This window comes from Vanellus vanellus, assembly GCF_965231255.1.
Source record: "Vanellus vanellus genome assembly, chromosome: 3".
Classification (NCBI taxonomy): Eukaryota; Metazoa; Chordata; class Aves; order Charadriiformes; family Charadriidae; genus Vanellus; species Vanellus vanellus.
The window spans coordinates 21,006,054-21,021,852 of record NC_138907.1 but is presented as its reverse complement, the minus strand read 5'-3'; the positions used below and the strand labels follow the sequence as shown (position 1 = coordinate 21,021,852).

The window sequence follows — 15,799 nt, the reverse complement described above, 5'->3', positions numbered from 1 at the left end:
TGGGTACAAGTAAATAACACATTAATTTCTTACCTTTCAAGCTCACAAGTGCTTTTGCTGAAGAACCTGCAATATATCAAAAAGTCCACATAAATCATAAGTTATTTCAAACCATACAACCTATGCACAGTCTAGTCATTCTTAATTAATTCTTAGGCAGAAAGTGGAAATTAATATTAAATCTTTCACAGCTGAGTGAGTGAACCCAGTGCGCCCTCCATAGCACTAAGTATAGCCTTATATGTTTATTACCCAATAAATCCTGAAAGCATATTCATGTTTGGTTTTTTTTTTCCTTTAGTTTCCGATCTACAAAAGAGCTTCAGATGCTTAGCACTTCTGTTTAACACAGCAAATTCTGAACAAGCTTTATGTCCAAACTATATACTTCCATGCGACTGCTTGTTTAATGCAGTTGCAAATATAATATACAACTGACAAGGAAACTGTAATGAATGCTGCTTTTTTTTTTTTTTAATGGTTTCTACCATTTAAAAATTCTTCGATGCCAAAAATTTCCGTGAAAGCTGTCATTTATGCTCTCTAAGCTTGGTTCACAAGTATGGAGATGGATAGTTAGTTGCCCCCTGGTGGAACCTCCTTATTCAAAAAGGCAGCAGATGCAGATATTGTAAGTCTAGACAGAATCCTTGGTTTGCTTGAACTGTTCGAACTGTGTAACGCATCCATCAAAATTTCACTGCTTCCCTTCCACTGCGTCTGTAGGACCTCTGCAATGCTTCTGAGCCAGGAAGGGCAAAACTGGGCCTGACTACGGCCTTCATACTCTGGAATTTTCAAATGTCTCTCTAAGAATAAGCTGTTTGAAGCAACTATGTTAGCAGAGGGGAAAGATATCTCTGCGTGACAATGCTTCCACAGATTCATGCTTTTCTCTCAAATCAGCTTTATCTTCCCAGTTACATTCCAGTGTTGCAACCACTCCATCGTGCTTTGCATCCTCTTCTCCCCCTCAATTTCCCCACTCCCTCCTTCAGCTTCTCTTTGGAACTGCTGTTCCAAGAACATTTCTGACTCCAAAGGCCTGGAAATTCCTTTTCCTGTGGCTGCCCCATATCTAGATACTAACTTCACAGTGCCAGAGATATTTGCCTCTAAGAGGATACATTCCAGGCAATATCATAAAGCCCAAAAATGAATTAATGTCCCTTTCCAGGGGAACAGAGCATTTTGGTTTGGGGTGGACTGTTGAAGGGAATACAGGTGCAGCAGTGGCAAACCAACCCCTACATTCCTTATTTTTTCATCATATTATTTTGTTTGCTGCCATCTTATTATGCCACATGTTAAAAAAAATTTCAATAAGAAAAGAAAAAGGAAAGAAAGTTTCTGTTCTTTTAAAAAATTTTTTTAAAGTTTAAGATATGAAATGGAACTAGTTTTAACTCATTCGTGGTTTAGAGGGCCTCCACCCCAGTATCTTCCAAGTTGTTAAACTCATAACAGATAACACATATGGGATTACATTTCAAAAACAAGGTGACAAACCTGGGCTCTACTGTTGCCCTTCTCGCACATTTCCTTTCTGAGAGACCACCTTTGTCAGGTTGGAGACCTAACAGTGAATGGTACAGGAACATGCTTCTATGATGATCCGATTCACAGTGAAATGAGTTCTTGTAACTAAGCTGTACTCTAAAGGTTAATTACAGGATTGAAGCTTTTTTTTTTTCTTATTTCATAATCAGACGCTGTACACCGTGCTTGCATAAATACATGGGTACCCTGCTATCAACCAAGAATGCAGTCCTGAACAGTAACAGTAAGAACACTGAGGAACTACTGTCCCCCCCATATTATCATAAAGGATGGTGGGAAATGTGTGCAGGGATTAATAAGTATAAGCAGTTTAAGAACACGGGGAAAGTAGATGTCATTGCGGACAGAGAGGCAAAAGCAGGGTCATCGGGATTGTCAAATGGAGCAGGTGCTGGCTTTTCAGAATGCATTACTATTGTGAAAGATCTCAGGCACTTCATCTGTAAGACCAAACATTCAATCAGTTTTACTCTTTTTCTGACCATCTTGCTCATATGAATCAAGTTCAATCAATTCAGTCAAGGGTGAGTATGTCAACAATGGAAACGAAACAACTCAGCAAGAGGTTTCAAAGCTTTATATAGGGATCAGTGTGAATCTCATAGCTGAAGCGCCCAAGATCCTTTGCTGACCATCAAATGCAGATGCTTCACCTGTGAGACTGATGATGGGTCAGCGGAGCAGGGCGTTAGATGACTGGCATCAGAAACAACAGGGAGAGAAGTGATGGACAGCAGAATGTTACTACGCTACCTTCTAGCTTTATAAGATTACCACTCCAAAACAGCATTAGTTGCCACGGACTTTTCCACATGGGATAGTGGGATAGTTAATCTTCAACAGATGCATGCTAGAGTAAGGCTGCTCATTTGTTTTCACTTAACTTGCAACTAAAGTGATGTAACTGGAAAAGGGTATCTTTATTTAGGAATACAAGTGCCCAAATAAGAAATTCCTGATCTAGGCAAGTTCACAGTTGAACTAAACCATTTTAATGTAACAAGTTGCAGAAAATTATTAACACCAACACTTCCGTAGCTTAAAGCATTAGAATACATCTGGATACCAAAATGACAATGGAAATGTCCATGAGCTTAATTGTACCTTAAAGGCAACAATGATACATGGGCTTTCTTCTCAAGTTCTTCTATATTGATTTTAGGGGCTACCTGCAACAACACCAAACTTCAAGGAATACAGTACATCTCCCTACTTTTTCCATTTAGTTTTGCAGTACTGTACATAATACCAGGGCCACAAAACCAGAAACTAGGATGGTCTTCTAAGCAGTAACACATTACAATAAAAAACAACCAACATTTAATAAGATAAAATCATTTCAGAAACTATAAAAACTGCAAAGTGATTGGGATAGATTCAGGTTATTAAAACTATTCAAAATTTTAGTTAAAATAATTATTAGATTTATAATATCCAGCCTCACATTAAATGCCAGTAATTTTGTATACTCCTGTTCTGAATAACAAATACATAACTATAGGCAGTCTTTTTAAACAGCATTTTAATTATAAACCTAGAGATTAAAGTAGAATATACACACACGGTTGAACGTAAATACTTATTATGACAATGACACAGATTTCATTTCTACAAACATCAAACACTTAAACAAATGGGTGGAAAAGAAGAAATAAGGCCTATGCATCATTTAGGGTATTACCACCAAAAGCAGGGAGGTGACTTCCTTAATACTAAGAGCAAAGAAAACCTCAACCTCGGGAGGAAGTACAGCCAGCTCGCCACAGCAGTGGCTCAGGAATTAGGCGGCCTGCTTTCAGTAGCCTACCCTGCCATACTATTCCAGTGCAAACTGTACGATTGGCTTAGTCCTGTCTTCGCATCCTATTGAGTATTGCTTTGCATATGTCGTTAGTAAATTAATTACTGGAACACAGTGTTCACACTTGACGAAGTTTGAAAAATTAGGGAAAAATTCAGAACAGAGCTAGGAGAAAAATTTGAAGATCTAAAAACATGCTTAATTGTAAGAAAGTCAAGACACTCCAATCTTGTTCTTCCCAAAGAAGGTCAAGATCTGCACGGATCACAAGTATCTACAAGGGAAGATAATTTAGACAGAAAATAGCTCTGCAGCCTTTTGTTTTTGTTTTTTTTTACAAGGCAAGGCATAACTAGATCCATTTGTTGGAAAATGACATTGGATAAGTTCAAGTTAGCAATGAACGCAAAGTTTAACAGATTTTATGTAACTATAGTAAGAAAGGGCATACTGAGCTCCCTACCATTCAAAATCTTTAAACAAAGTTTACATCTATTTTTAAAGGGAAAACTGTAGCTAAAAAGGAAGCATGGAATTGATGCACAGAAATTCCAAACACAAGTATCCTAGCATGCTTAATGAAGAATGCAAGACGATTATAATGGCCTTTTCTGGCCCTAAAAAAAAAAAATAAATCTATAAAGTATGTGCACCACAGATGTGCTGTAAAAATAACTGTGTGCTAGATGAGGAGGCATTTAATAGTAAGATAACAGGAAGCTCATTAGTAACTAAGACTCAGGAATAGGTGTATTTATGTGTTTTATAACACTTGCAAGAAGTGATTTTCAGGAAGTCCACATAAAACCAGACTAAAAAAAAAAAAAAAATCAGTCTTAAAATAACCTCAAGTCTGCGAAGTCTATCATGATAAGGGCCCCGATGTTTTCACGCTAGGCTAGCTAGGAACCCCACAGGCTTCAGCGGCTGCCGGCGCAGGTCTGGCGGATGGACAGCTCCCCAAGCCCTGAACAGCCGCTCTCCCTACACCGGCAGCCACCAGGAATCGTTCCTCTAGCCCCAACCTCCTTCTCCCACCACAAGGGAGCACATATAGAGGACTACCATGAAAAGAACCTAAAAAACCTCCTCTAATTGCTCTGCATGCACTACGAACAGACTTGAAAAACAACTCTGATAGTTTGCCCTTCAAAAAGTATTTCTGATACGCTTTGAGGCATGGGAAAAAAGCACAAGAACTTTTCTTCTTTTCAAAAATTAAAGTTTGGTTTAAGTTTAAAAACAAGCATCGATTCTTCCCCCTATTTGCAAATACCATAACTGAACAAAAGCTGTGGAGTCTGACTGCAATATAATACAGGCAGTTGTGGATGCCCTGATGTGTATTTTCAGTACTAACATGAAGCAAAGCAGTTTAAATACAGCTTCTCAACAGCTGATCTTAAAATTTAAAACAGAAACACAAGCACATTACATTTGTGAAAGCGTTTTCAATTTTTCTCATAATGAATTTGTAACAGCTGATTACAATTTTGAAAATAAAGGTTACAAGTAACATTCCATAGCTACCGATTTTACTAATGTGTGGGCACAGAGGGGCATACCTAAATCAATATAGCAAATTCTAGGATCCAGATAAGAAATTATGTAATGTAAAAACTTTCCTCTCCAGATCATTACACTATTTTGCCTAAATTCTGCACAGGTGAGCAGTTATTTTAACATCAGTTGCATGACTACCTCAAAAACCTATGTAACTAAACTACATGGCCAGCACTAAAAATGGTGTGACAGAGGAAACTCATGGAGAAGAAGGGAAAATCACAAGCCTTTATTATAGATTGAGTCACTAACCCTCCAAGAGATCATTCATCTACACAAGCATGGCACAAGTTGTTTCAGCAGAGGAAGCATCTCAAATGATTGGCCACTAAAGGGATAGCTTATTCAGGAACACTTAGAAAGTAAAAAGCATGCATCAGAGGAAAAAGTGGCTTTGCGTAGCTTTTAAGCTCCTCCAAAACTTTGGGCTTGTTGAAGAGGTAAATAAATAAATAAGCGAACAATAACTTTTCGCTTCAAGCATGAATCAGTATTTCCCTCATGTTATGAGCCCACTAATAAACTGACATTTGTGTATTTTGAAATCCTAATTTAACTACTGGATGGAAGTCAGTTTTTCAGCCATGTGAACCCTTTTACAGGACTTTTGCAGACAATAACCGCAATACCAAACCCCTCTTTTTGAAATACTGCACTCTCACGATGGACAATATGCTGATACCATGGTAACATACAATTTTACAGGTATGCAGCACAAACAATCCCAAAATTATTAGTGTGGGTACTATTTAGCAGCCACAGAACTAACCTTGAGCCTTCTCTCAAATGCCATATTCTCATAAAGTTCTGCTGATTTTTTGCCTCAAATGTCCACAGCACAGTGGTGCTAGGCTCATGGCCCCTTGGGACTGAAAAATGAAAGTGGCAAGAGGTGTGCCACATCCCTCCTCCAGCCATCCAGGAAAGCTTCAGAGCAGAGCAAGTGGCTGTGCAGGGGCAGGGTGCCTGTGAACCACAGCATAAGGTTGTGCTGGAGGTAAAGACAATGATTTCTGTATGAATTGCCACTCTCATCCTGCAGCCTCTATCCGTGACATAAAAGGCCATGCAGAATGATCCTCGTCCCCCTTCCCTTCTTCTGCCTTTCCTAAAACACAAGCCCATAGATACAGTACCAGACAGTGATGTATACCAATAGATGACATTTGGCAATTAGAATCACAGAATGGTTTAGGTTGGAAGGGACCTTGAAGATCATCTAGTTCCACCCACCCTCCCACTAGACCAGGTTGCTCAAAGCCCCATCCAGCCTGGCCTTGAACACCTCCAGGGATGGAGCTTCCACAACTTCTCCGGGCAACCTGTTCCAGTGCCTTACCACTCTCATAGTGAAAAATTTCTTCCTAATATCTAATCTAAATCTACCTTCTTCCAGTTTGAAGCCATTCCCCCTTGTCCTATCACTACATGCCCTTATAAAAAGTCCTTCCCCAGCTCTTCTGTAGGTCCCCTTTAGGTACTGGAAGGCCACGATAAGGTCTCCCCAGAGCCACCTCTTCTCTAGGCTGAACAACCCCAACTCTCTCAGCCTGTCCTCATAGAAGAGGTGCTCCAGCCCTCGGATCATCTTTGTGGCCCTCTTCTGGACCTGCTCCAACAGGTCCATGTCTTTCCTATGTTGGGGGCTTCAGAGCTGGATGCAGTACTCCAGGTGAGGTCTCACCAGACTAGAGGGGCAGAATCACCTCCCTCGACCTGCTGGCCACATTTCTTCTGATGCAGCCCAGGATAAGGTTGGTTTTCTGGGCTGCAATTGTACATTGCCAGCTCATGTTTTATATACTACTGTTTTCAGTACTTGTGTTGTAAAAGATTAACGTTTTGACATCCATCACTACTGCAGTCTGGCTTCCTCCTCAGATTCACCTGCCACTTGTTGGTGTTTGTCTACCACAACACAGAAACACCGCACTCCACAGTAGCTCAGTGGTTTACTCCTGGCAGTGGCCCCGTGTTGATGATCATTTAGTTAGCTAAGCATGCTTTCACTTCTGTTAAAAATGGCATCTCACTCTCACTTTTACAGAGCTGATTCCAGGCATTCTCCTCATTCAGACTCACTTGTGCAAAAGAATGCACCAAGACGCAGCTTTGCCCGTGCTGTTGCATCTACCAGGACTAGGACAGTCTTCTAGTCACATTTGCACGTTGTCTGTTTTATCGAAGTCTCACCTCAGCTTTACTGCATGTACTTTACAACCAAGTAATCCACAAATAAGATCACTATGACTAGTAGCAAGAGTCAGGACAGCATTGTGTACACTCTAAGACAATCAAGTGCTTTCCTCTGCTGAGACAGACAGAGATAGCCATCTGGTTTGCAGCAGGAAAACTGCCCACCACTTACCTCCACTGCAAAATTACCAGGAGATAAGGGGAGGGGAAACGCATTGACTAAAATTACTCACTTATTGGGCACCAACCCAACAGTCTGCAGAAACAAATTTTGTCTCCAAAATATAAATCCAATTATTAGTATTGGAAGTACTTCTGCAATTGGGACTTCTGCAATTCTGGAATTTTTCAGCTAGAGGATTTGCCACAGAATTGTTCTTTCTTCACAGAACTTTGCTCCATCTCAGGTTACTATATCCCTCTCCCCCAGCAACACTAGTAAGAAAACGCCTCAATTACAAGAAACACATGTAAACTTACACACTGCCATCTTCTTCATTTTTTAGGTTGTCAGTGCGAACTCTCTTATCCATTTCAAAAGGACAGAATGTCAGCTTTAGAGAAGAATGGAACAACAGTAACTTTAGCAGATAAAATAATAATATTATGAGACAGCTACGTGCATCACATTTATATCCCTTCTGGGTTAAGGATATTCACTGCCCAATTGCACTACAGAACTTGCCAGAGGGCAAATAGGTGCTATCAGAATACTCTGGGACAAATTCCACTTAATCAGATTTCCAATTTGAAAGTGAAACTGCATAGTTCTTACCACACTGCAAAATTTCAGTTTTCTTGTCACCAAGTGCACTGTGTTTACTTGTAATCCTTTTTATGTGAAAATTCAGTTATGGTCTACTACTTTACTATAAAATATGCTGGGGAAAATTCACAGGGATTATACATAGATCTGAAAATCTGGTAGTCATGAACTATTCTAACCTTTTAGGAACTTGTTTTTGGCTTCTTCCATAGTGGTATAAAAATAATTTTGCAATGCTTACTGTTATTATCCCTTAAGAATCAAGTTACAGACTGAAAGCCACACGAACTCAGTGTTAAATCAGTCAGGACTAAGTTTATGTCTTAATTTTAAGTACAAGACTGGAAATGAAAGAACTATGTGTGTCAATAATTACAGTGTAATTTAAAAACACCCAGTTCACCAAAACTGGAAAGAATAGGAATGGAAGCACAAGGCAAACCCTCTTTGAAACTGTCGCATTTCCAGTAGTTCACCAACACTAGAGAAAAAATGAAGCTCCCTCTCTATTTGATGAAAAAAAACAAAACATCCCCTACCTGCACGAAACTTCATTAAACACAAACCTTAGGGGCAAAGTCAGCACAGGAGAAGCCTATTACCTCCACAAATATATGCACAGTGTCTGTTTCACCTGCCAAGAAGATACCATAAGAATGACTGCTGGCAAGGGTCTGCATTATAGCACAATCCTGGGTGAAACTGAGTGATGCTCTCTACTCTCCTATCTGTTACAGGTGAAGCAATAGACCTGTCAAATCTTCCTGATGCCACTGTAGGCAACGTAAAGGTGTCAAAGAGACAAAAAATTTATTTTTCATACTTTACATTAACTTCTTGAAACACATGGTGCCTTCTCTAGAAGACGGGTAAGGCAAAAGCAGGAACAGTAACTTAATCACTGTCCATTCTAGTAGATCCAATAAGCAATAAAATACTGCTAATTATTAATTATGGTTGTCTTGTTGGTCCATGACTTATATTAATCAGATTCTAGTATGGTACAGTGTACATGACTGAGCTGTACCAAATTGAGAGTATCGGTTCTATCATTAATTTACAATGACCCTTCATAAATCTGTTTGGTTAAAACAATGACACTGGCTGTGTAGGGATATTAACCATTTTTTCCTCGACAGTTGTTGGAGTTGTAACGGAGATCCACACATCGTAGTCTGAAGCAATATTTTAACTCCGAGTCACTTGTCTCTGAGAACCTTCTGATACAGAACAGTTGGTATGTTCGTGAATTTGCATGGTGATGCACAAAACGTGTCACCAAAAATATAAGTCCACCCTGTTTGTACGTACATTTATTGAAACTATCAAATGCCTAGTTTTACCTTGGCGCGTATTTACAGTTTCATCTAAAGTTTTACAATGCTTCATGTAAGCCCAGTTCTGCTAGAGCTGTATACAGAACAAAAACAGATTGTAAGTGAGGCTCTGAAAGAAATTTAAAGCTTCCTGGATGTCCCAAAAGTAATTATGGTTTTTTTTTAAAGCAACAGTCAGGATAACTTTGAGAAAGAAATGGTTATTGGTCTATATATTTTCCTAAATCACTGAATAATTCAATGACTATTCAGAGTAATTTTCTGTAAGGAATTCAAACCACTAAACTGAAATGATTATAAATATTCAACTACATTGTGACTATTGACAATATCATCTACAAGGCTACAAGGTTAAGCCATCAAGGAGAAGCCCCCTTCCCTCTGCATTCTGATCAAGTGAATGACAATGGATTCCGCACACAGATCAATACAAAAAAATCTCAGTGGAAAAATAATCAAATTATTTTTCCCCTCAGAAGCACAGAGCCAATAGTACCTACAGATAGCAGAGGGGCATTTCTCTACCAGGTCTTACCCTACTCTATAAGTCACTTCCAACAAGAGACATCTCTCTCCAGAAAGCCCTTGTGAATTTACAGATATTCACACATTAGCTTTCCCTTACTGAAATAACTGTCTAAATAACCACAGTGAATTCGTAGAACCAGTAGTTATATACAAGTAGCACCTGCAAGTATCCATATGGATGACTTAGGCCTGTATGTAGTTGTGTATGTATGTTCTATCTAAGCAATGCCTTCACACTGGCTCGGTTCTTTCCACCTTGTTCATTATATCCACCTTGTGCACCATCTCTGTGACAAAAGCCGCCTCAGCCTTCCAAATTGCCTCACACAAAATCTACCCTTTCCTCTGTCATCCTCTGGATCTCCTTTACTTAGACACTGTCTTCAGCGGTAAGTGTCAGAACTTAACATCCAGCGATGATTATGAGAGCATACGATAGATATCAGTTGTTGATTTCACGCTGTTCTCTGTTCTGTGGTTTCTCAGACTGAAGATCACTACTGCTGCTTAGTGTACCACTAGAAACAAAAGGGTAACAGAGTAAAGGAAAGACAGTAGTACAGAAAGAGCTAAAACCATTACTTTTTTAAAAAAATAAATATATCCTCTAGTTCAGCTTAGAGCTCCATTCAGCCGCTGCTGGTTATCAAGGAATCCTTGCTTTTTTCTTTCAGCAAGCAGCTTAGGTGTCTTGTGTCACATGGTCACAATTAATCTAGAATCCACAGCACACAGAAACTGTCCCACCAATTACTTCCAACACTGCTGAAGAGCACAAAGGAAGCACATAAGAACACAACCAATTTCTCCTTTATGTGCCCCTATCGCCCTTCACATTTTCTCTTTCTAGTAGACCAGCACCCTCAATTATTCACTTGTAAAACTTGGTCTTTCTAAATTCTATAGCATTCTTTGTAAGAAGGCATATCAAGGTAGCACGAAGACGCATTTTACATTAAATAATGCCCTCGTCTATAACACTAAGGTACCTCGTGCATGAATCCATACATACAGCAACACATGCATCTTTCTCATCTACACCTAAGTTTCTACCTAATCCTTGTGTGCACTGAAAACAACGTTCATACCAACCCTATGTAGACATACAGGTCTGTATGTATGCAAGCATCTATTTCCATACTGTGTCATCCTATACAGCTAGCTTTCACGTACTGACACACAATGCAGGGTCTTTGAGCTCTTCCCTCTGCATTTATCAGTGCCCCCTAGATGCAATGTGCATGCCCTAGCCCCCCCCAAGTCCTTCAGAGATGTTCACGCCGTACACAGCACATGCTACGAGCACGTAAGTCCTCCTTCCCCCCTAGGCCGACGGAAGGGACAGGAGCACTGGGCTACTCACCCCTTCCCCGGGGCAGGACGCTCCTTCCCCCGCACTGCCCTCACCCCCGCAGGCAGGGCAGGCTGTCAGGTGCGCCCCGCACACTCACTCACTCACGCTCTCCCCTCCCCGCCCGGCTCCCGGTTCCCGCGCCCCCGCCCCGCACCCCGCCCGCCCGGCAGGTGACGCCCGGCCAGCCCCGCCGCCTCACCGGGGCGGGGCGGGGGGCCCAGCCCCAGCACCCCCCAGGGCAACGAGGGTCGCACCCTCGGGAGGCAGCTCCTCGCCCGCCGCCCTCCCCACGCCACCGGCTGGGCCAGGGCCTCGCCCGGGAGGGGCGGCGGCGACAGGGCGACGGCGGCGGGGGGGGGAGCCGGGCCGGCCCGGTTGCCAGGGAGGAGGCTCGGGCTCCGGCCCCGCACAGCACCCACGACTTGAGGGAAGGAGGCGGGCCGGTGGCGGGACGTGGCGCGGGTGTCCCGCCGGGGGAGGGAGGCGGGGGCGATGGGGGGAGGGAGGGAGGTGGCGGTGCCGGGCGGGCAGCGGCGGCGGGGGGCACGGGTCGCTACTCACTCTCGTCAGGCAGCTGATCGAGCTCCGCCATCTTGAACGAGCCGCGCCGCTTTTTCAAAGGCTGCCTGGCGCGGTGCATTCTGGGGGAGGAGACGGGGCCTTGCGCGAGGCGGCGCTGCCGCGCGGGGAGGGCGCTCGCGGGCCGGGCGCGTGCGCGGGGCGGTAACGGGCGTTCAGCCGCCCGAGGAGCCGCCGGCTGAGGGGAAGGGGCGGCGGGCGGCTCACCCCGCGCTGACGGGGGCGTTTAGGGAAGGCGATAGGAGGCCGGTTTTGCCCCCGATCCGTGACAAAGCAGACGCTCCTCCCCCCCTCGCGGGCCTCCCGGATCCCGGCAGGATGAGGGAGAACGGGGGTGGTAGACTGTCACCTGGTCCAAAGGGTCACCCCAAGGCAGCAATCCCTATGTTGTGTCCATCTTCTTGAAATAATTTTTTTTTTTTTTTTTTGCTAAACCGTACTTATTTTCCTTGTCTCTGCTTTCCACTGTTCGCTGTCCCATGCCTAACTGAAATGATTGCAAAGGTGAGACTTCAGGCGGGGTAAGTGATAAGAATAAAAATCCCAGCGTAATCAGACCTGGCCCTGTAGTCATGGTCTATGGCACTCTTCAGGAAGAGTCGACTGGAATGCTCACCGAGTCCAAGGCTTGAAGGTCAAGGTCTCACTTGTTCTCACCCAGGGCCAGGGGGAGAGCCAACAAACCAGGGCCAGGGGATAGTCGCTGCCTAATGCACTCCTTGTCTCGGTCTGCCCTCTAACGCAGTCCCCTACCATCGCAGCAGAAAGCTTTCCGCAAGCAGCAGAGGTGGTTTCCTTCTGTAGTCCCTTTAGTTCTCTGTGCCACAGTGAATTTTAAAGCTTCTGCATCAAGAAATCAAAGCATGGAGATGTTATCGTAAACCACAAGCACCTTAAATACTCATGGACCAAGAATCTGTACGTGTGTCAGGCTTTGACAACAGCACCTACTGCTACTTATACCACCCAAAATGCCTTTTTTTTTTTTTAAGTATATGAAAATGCAAATTGAAGTTCAATATAAATTAACAGTATCTTATAGTCAAGGCTAAGTCAGTGTCACATCTTAAACATGTTGCCAACAGCACCATGGCGTCATGCAAAATGGATGCTATGCCTCTTTGCATCTCTTTAAAAGCATCTAGGTGAAACCAAGGATTCTGCAAAACAGTAAATGTCTATCTCGGGACATTTGTGTTCTTAATTTGCTAACGAACTCAGATGACTAGCCACTTTAGCAGGTTGAGAGGGGATGGATATAGGTCATGTTATTAAACAATTAAAAAAAAATTAAAAAAAAAAAAAAAAATCAACACTGCCACTGTGCTTAAGAGGAAAAAAGTGAGTTTCTAAGAGAAGAAACAAACTGACTAAAATCCTTTAGAAATTCCCCCAGGGCTTTCTATGTTCAGAGTTTAAAAAAAAAAAAAAAAAAGTAAAAAAGTAAAAAGAAAAGACAAAGCCTAGCATAGATTTCCACCCCTTTTCAGGTCATTGTGCAAGGCTGTTCAAACAGCCTTCCTTCCCCTTAGCCCCCAAAGGGACTAAGACGCTCCAGCGAGAGCTTTCCATACTGCACAGCACACAACAAAGCAACTACAGTAGGCAGATGAAAAGCAGCATAGGCACAACACTAAATAAACTAGAAAAAAAGCGCAACAAAACAGAAATCTGTGCTTTTTCAAAGGCAAAAACTACACAACATTAAACCCTGTACAATTTTCCCTTTTAATAAAACTCCTCCACCACCGAAAAAGCCTGACATGGACCAGACCTTCCAGGCTCTGGTAAACAATAACGCGTTAATGACACTAATACTTTTTCTGTATTTCAGCTAGGCTCCCCGTGTTGCAAGGGTTGTATGTTAATGCTCAGCTAAGAGTGGTGACACTGAGACTTCCACAGCCAACAGGAGACACTGGTCGCCAGCGAGAGTTTTACTGCTGCGCTATGTAAACCTTGTCATTATGTCTCGCTGTGCTGAAAGCGGCAGCTGCCCAGCACCACCCTGATGCTAGAGCTTTCACCAAAGCAAAGGATTTTCAGGGGAGGGAAGAAAAGTTTTCCACAACACAATCACATTTTGCAACACTCCTCGGGGCTTGAATTTCTAGAAGGGAAAGAGGAAAAAAAGAAAAAAACCCAATGCCTTTCAGGGCTTCTTTGTGCATTGTGATAAAACTGGAAAACAGATGAGAAAGCTAAGAGAGATTTTCCCCCTGCCCCCAACACCTCCTGCTCATCGTCTTAAAAATTACCAGGCCAGAAGGTAGAATGCAGCTCCCAGCAACATGATGCTGGCTCCTCCTGCATTTCATTCCAACAGCTGCATTTGGAAAATATTTAGCAGAAGCTATAACCATTCACTGTGCTGAAAGGGTAACACCACTGTATTATGAGGACCCCTGCTATAACAGACCTTTTACATCTTGGCCTTTCATGAATACTGCAGTATCTCTATATTCTGTTTTTTCATTTCTCCTGCGCATGCTGTTTCCAAGTCACACAAACGCAACCCCATTTGACAAAGCCGTAGCCAGTGCCATTTGACAAATACACAATGTTTTCAGCCCGTCCTTTTATCATTCTGGCAAATTTGCAGCTTGCACTTGGGTGACGTGGAAATGACACAACTATTCTGACAGACAGGCACGGTGACCGAGAACGTCTGCACTGGTTGCTAACAACCTGCCATTAGGTCCTGCTGACTCACCTGACTTGCACAGATGGAGGGAGATCTTTCAACTGGCTTCACTCATGCCATTTGCTTTCCCAGAGGGTCATGTTAGGCAACTGCTCTTAATGGTGCACGCCAAAATGCTGCACAAAGCACTTCTGCATTCCCATTTCTCCTTAATTACTGCAGATGATATTAAGACATGGGTTACACCACCTACTAATCAAGACATTCAGAGTCTTGTCAGCACAGTGCAGGTAATGCTACTTCCCGGGGACAGGAGATGGCTAAGGTGTTATTTTCTCACCTCCCCTAGGCAGGCACTGGTAGCAGGAAGAAAAGCACAGACAGTTGGCAGAAAAGCATGCTCTTCAGTCACTGAAGTACGTTCTCGTGAAGTCCGAGTCCTGCTGCTGCATTAATCACTTTATGAAATTAGAATTTGTAACAAGAGGGCAGGAGAAGCAGCAGTTTCCCTTTTCAGTTGCTGGAAAGCCATTCCTTCTTCTCACCTTCAGACCACACTCGTGGATCTCACTTTCTGTGAAAGCAACCCACAATGCCCACTGGCCCACATGCCGCCTTCACACTGGAACTCATGAAAACCAGCAAGTTATCTTGGCTGGGATCTACCTCTGCATTTCTTCTCATAGGTGCCAGTGCATCTCCAAAATGATCATTTCTGGACAAGTAGCCTGGCATTTATTTGAAAGTAGAAGGACACACAAGCTCTTGGTTGGATGAACGTACTCCACAACACCGGAAACTATCTCTTTTATGGGCATAACAGAAAGAGTGAGAATATAATGGACTATGTTAGGGGCCTCATCACATATATAAAAGAAATTTAAGCAAAATACGAAGTGGGATATAAATTGGCCACAAAAATACTTCAGCAGAACATTATGTCCCCAGAACTCATAGAGAGAGGTCTGGAACAATCTTCCAGAAAGAAAGCTGAAGCAAAGACCTCAGTAGTTACAAACACTGCACGACTCATTTAAGAACATGAGTACAACTCTTTATGGTATTGAGAAAGTGTGATGTGCCCAGAGGTCTTTTTCACATATACATTATTTGGGGCTCCCCCCTCCTCCCCCTTTCCTCTGATAAGAAGCAGAAGGGCGGGGGTGGGATTTCATTAATGGCTGTACCAAAGGATTTAAAGATTGTTTTATAGCTAAAGTACATGGTTGGGTGTACTCTTTTCTCAGCCACTTCTTTCCTGCATGAACTTGGGCAAGTCACAGACAATTTAAGCTGACTGCCAATCAGTCAGCCTAGGCTGACTGGCAGTTTAGCTGGTTCATATAAACTGCATGGGCTATCTTAACATTTGCGAGCCATTGTACAACAGGGCCTCCAGCCACGCTAAATAAAGATAAAATGGTTAAATATTTATACATGGCTGCTTTTTGTAGTTTAACATTTAGAGCAG

General features: G+C 42.7%; 1 protein-coding gene across 4 annotated transcripts in view; it reads right to left on the bottom strand.

Moving 5' to 3' along the window:
* LIN9 (lin-9 DREAM MuvB core complex component) overlaps positions 1-11,745 on the bottom strand; it is a gene marked incomplete at its 5' end in the record, with an annotated part of 40,652 nt that extends 28,907 nt beyond the window's left edge. For all 4 annotated transcript variants that reach the window (XM_082481423.1, XM_082481424.1, XM_082481425.1 and 1 more), the window contains 2 exons: positions 34-66; positions 11,667-11,745. In XM_082481423.1, coding sequence (XP_082337549.1) covers positions 34-66; positions 11,667-11,745 — 112 coding nt within the window. The remainder of the gene's footprint in view (positions 1-33; positions 67-11,666) is intronic.
* Positions 11,746-15,799: the final 4,054 nt, after the last annotated feature.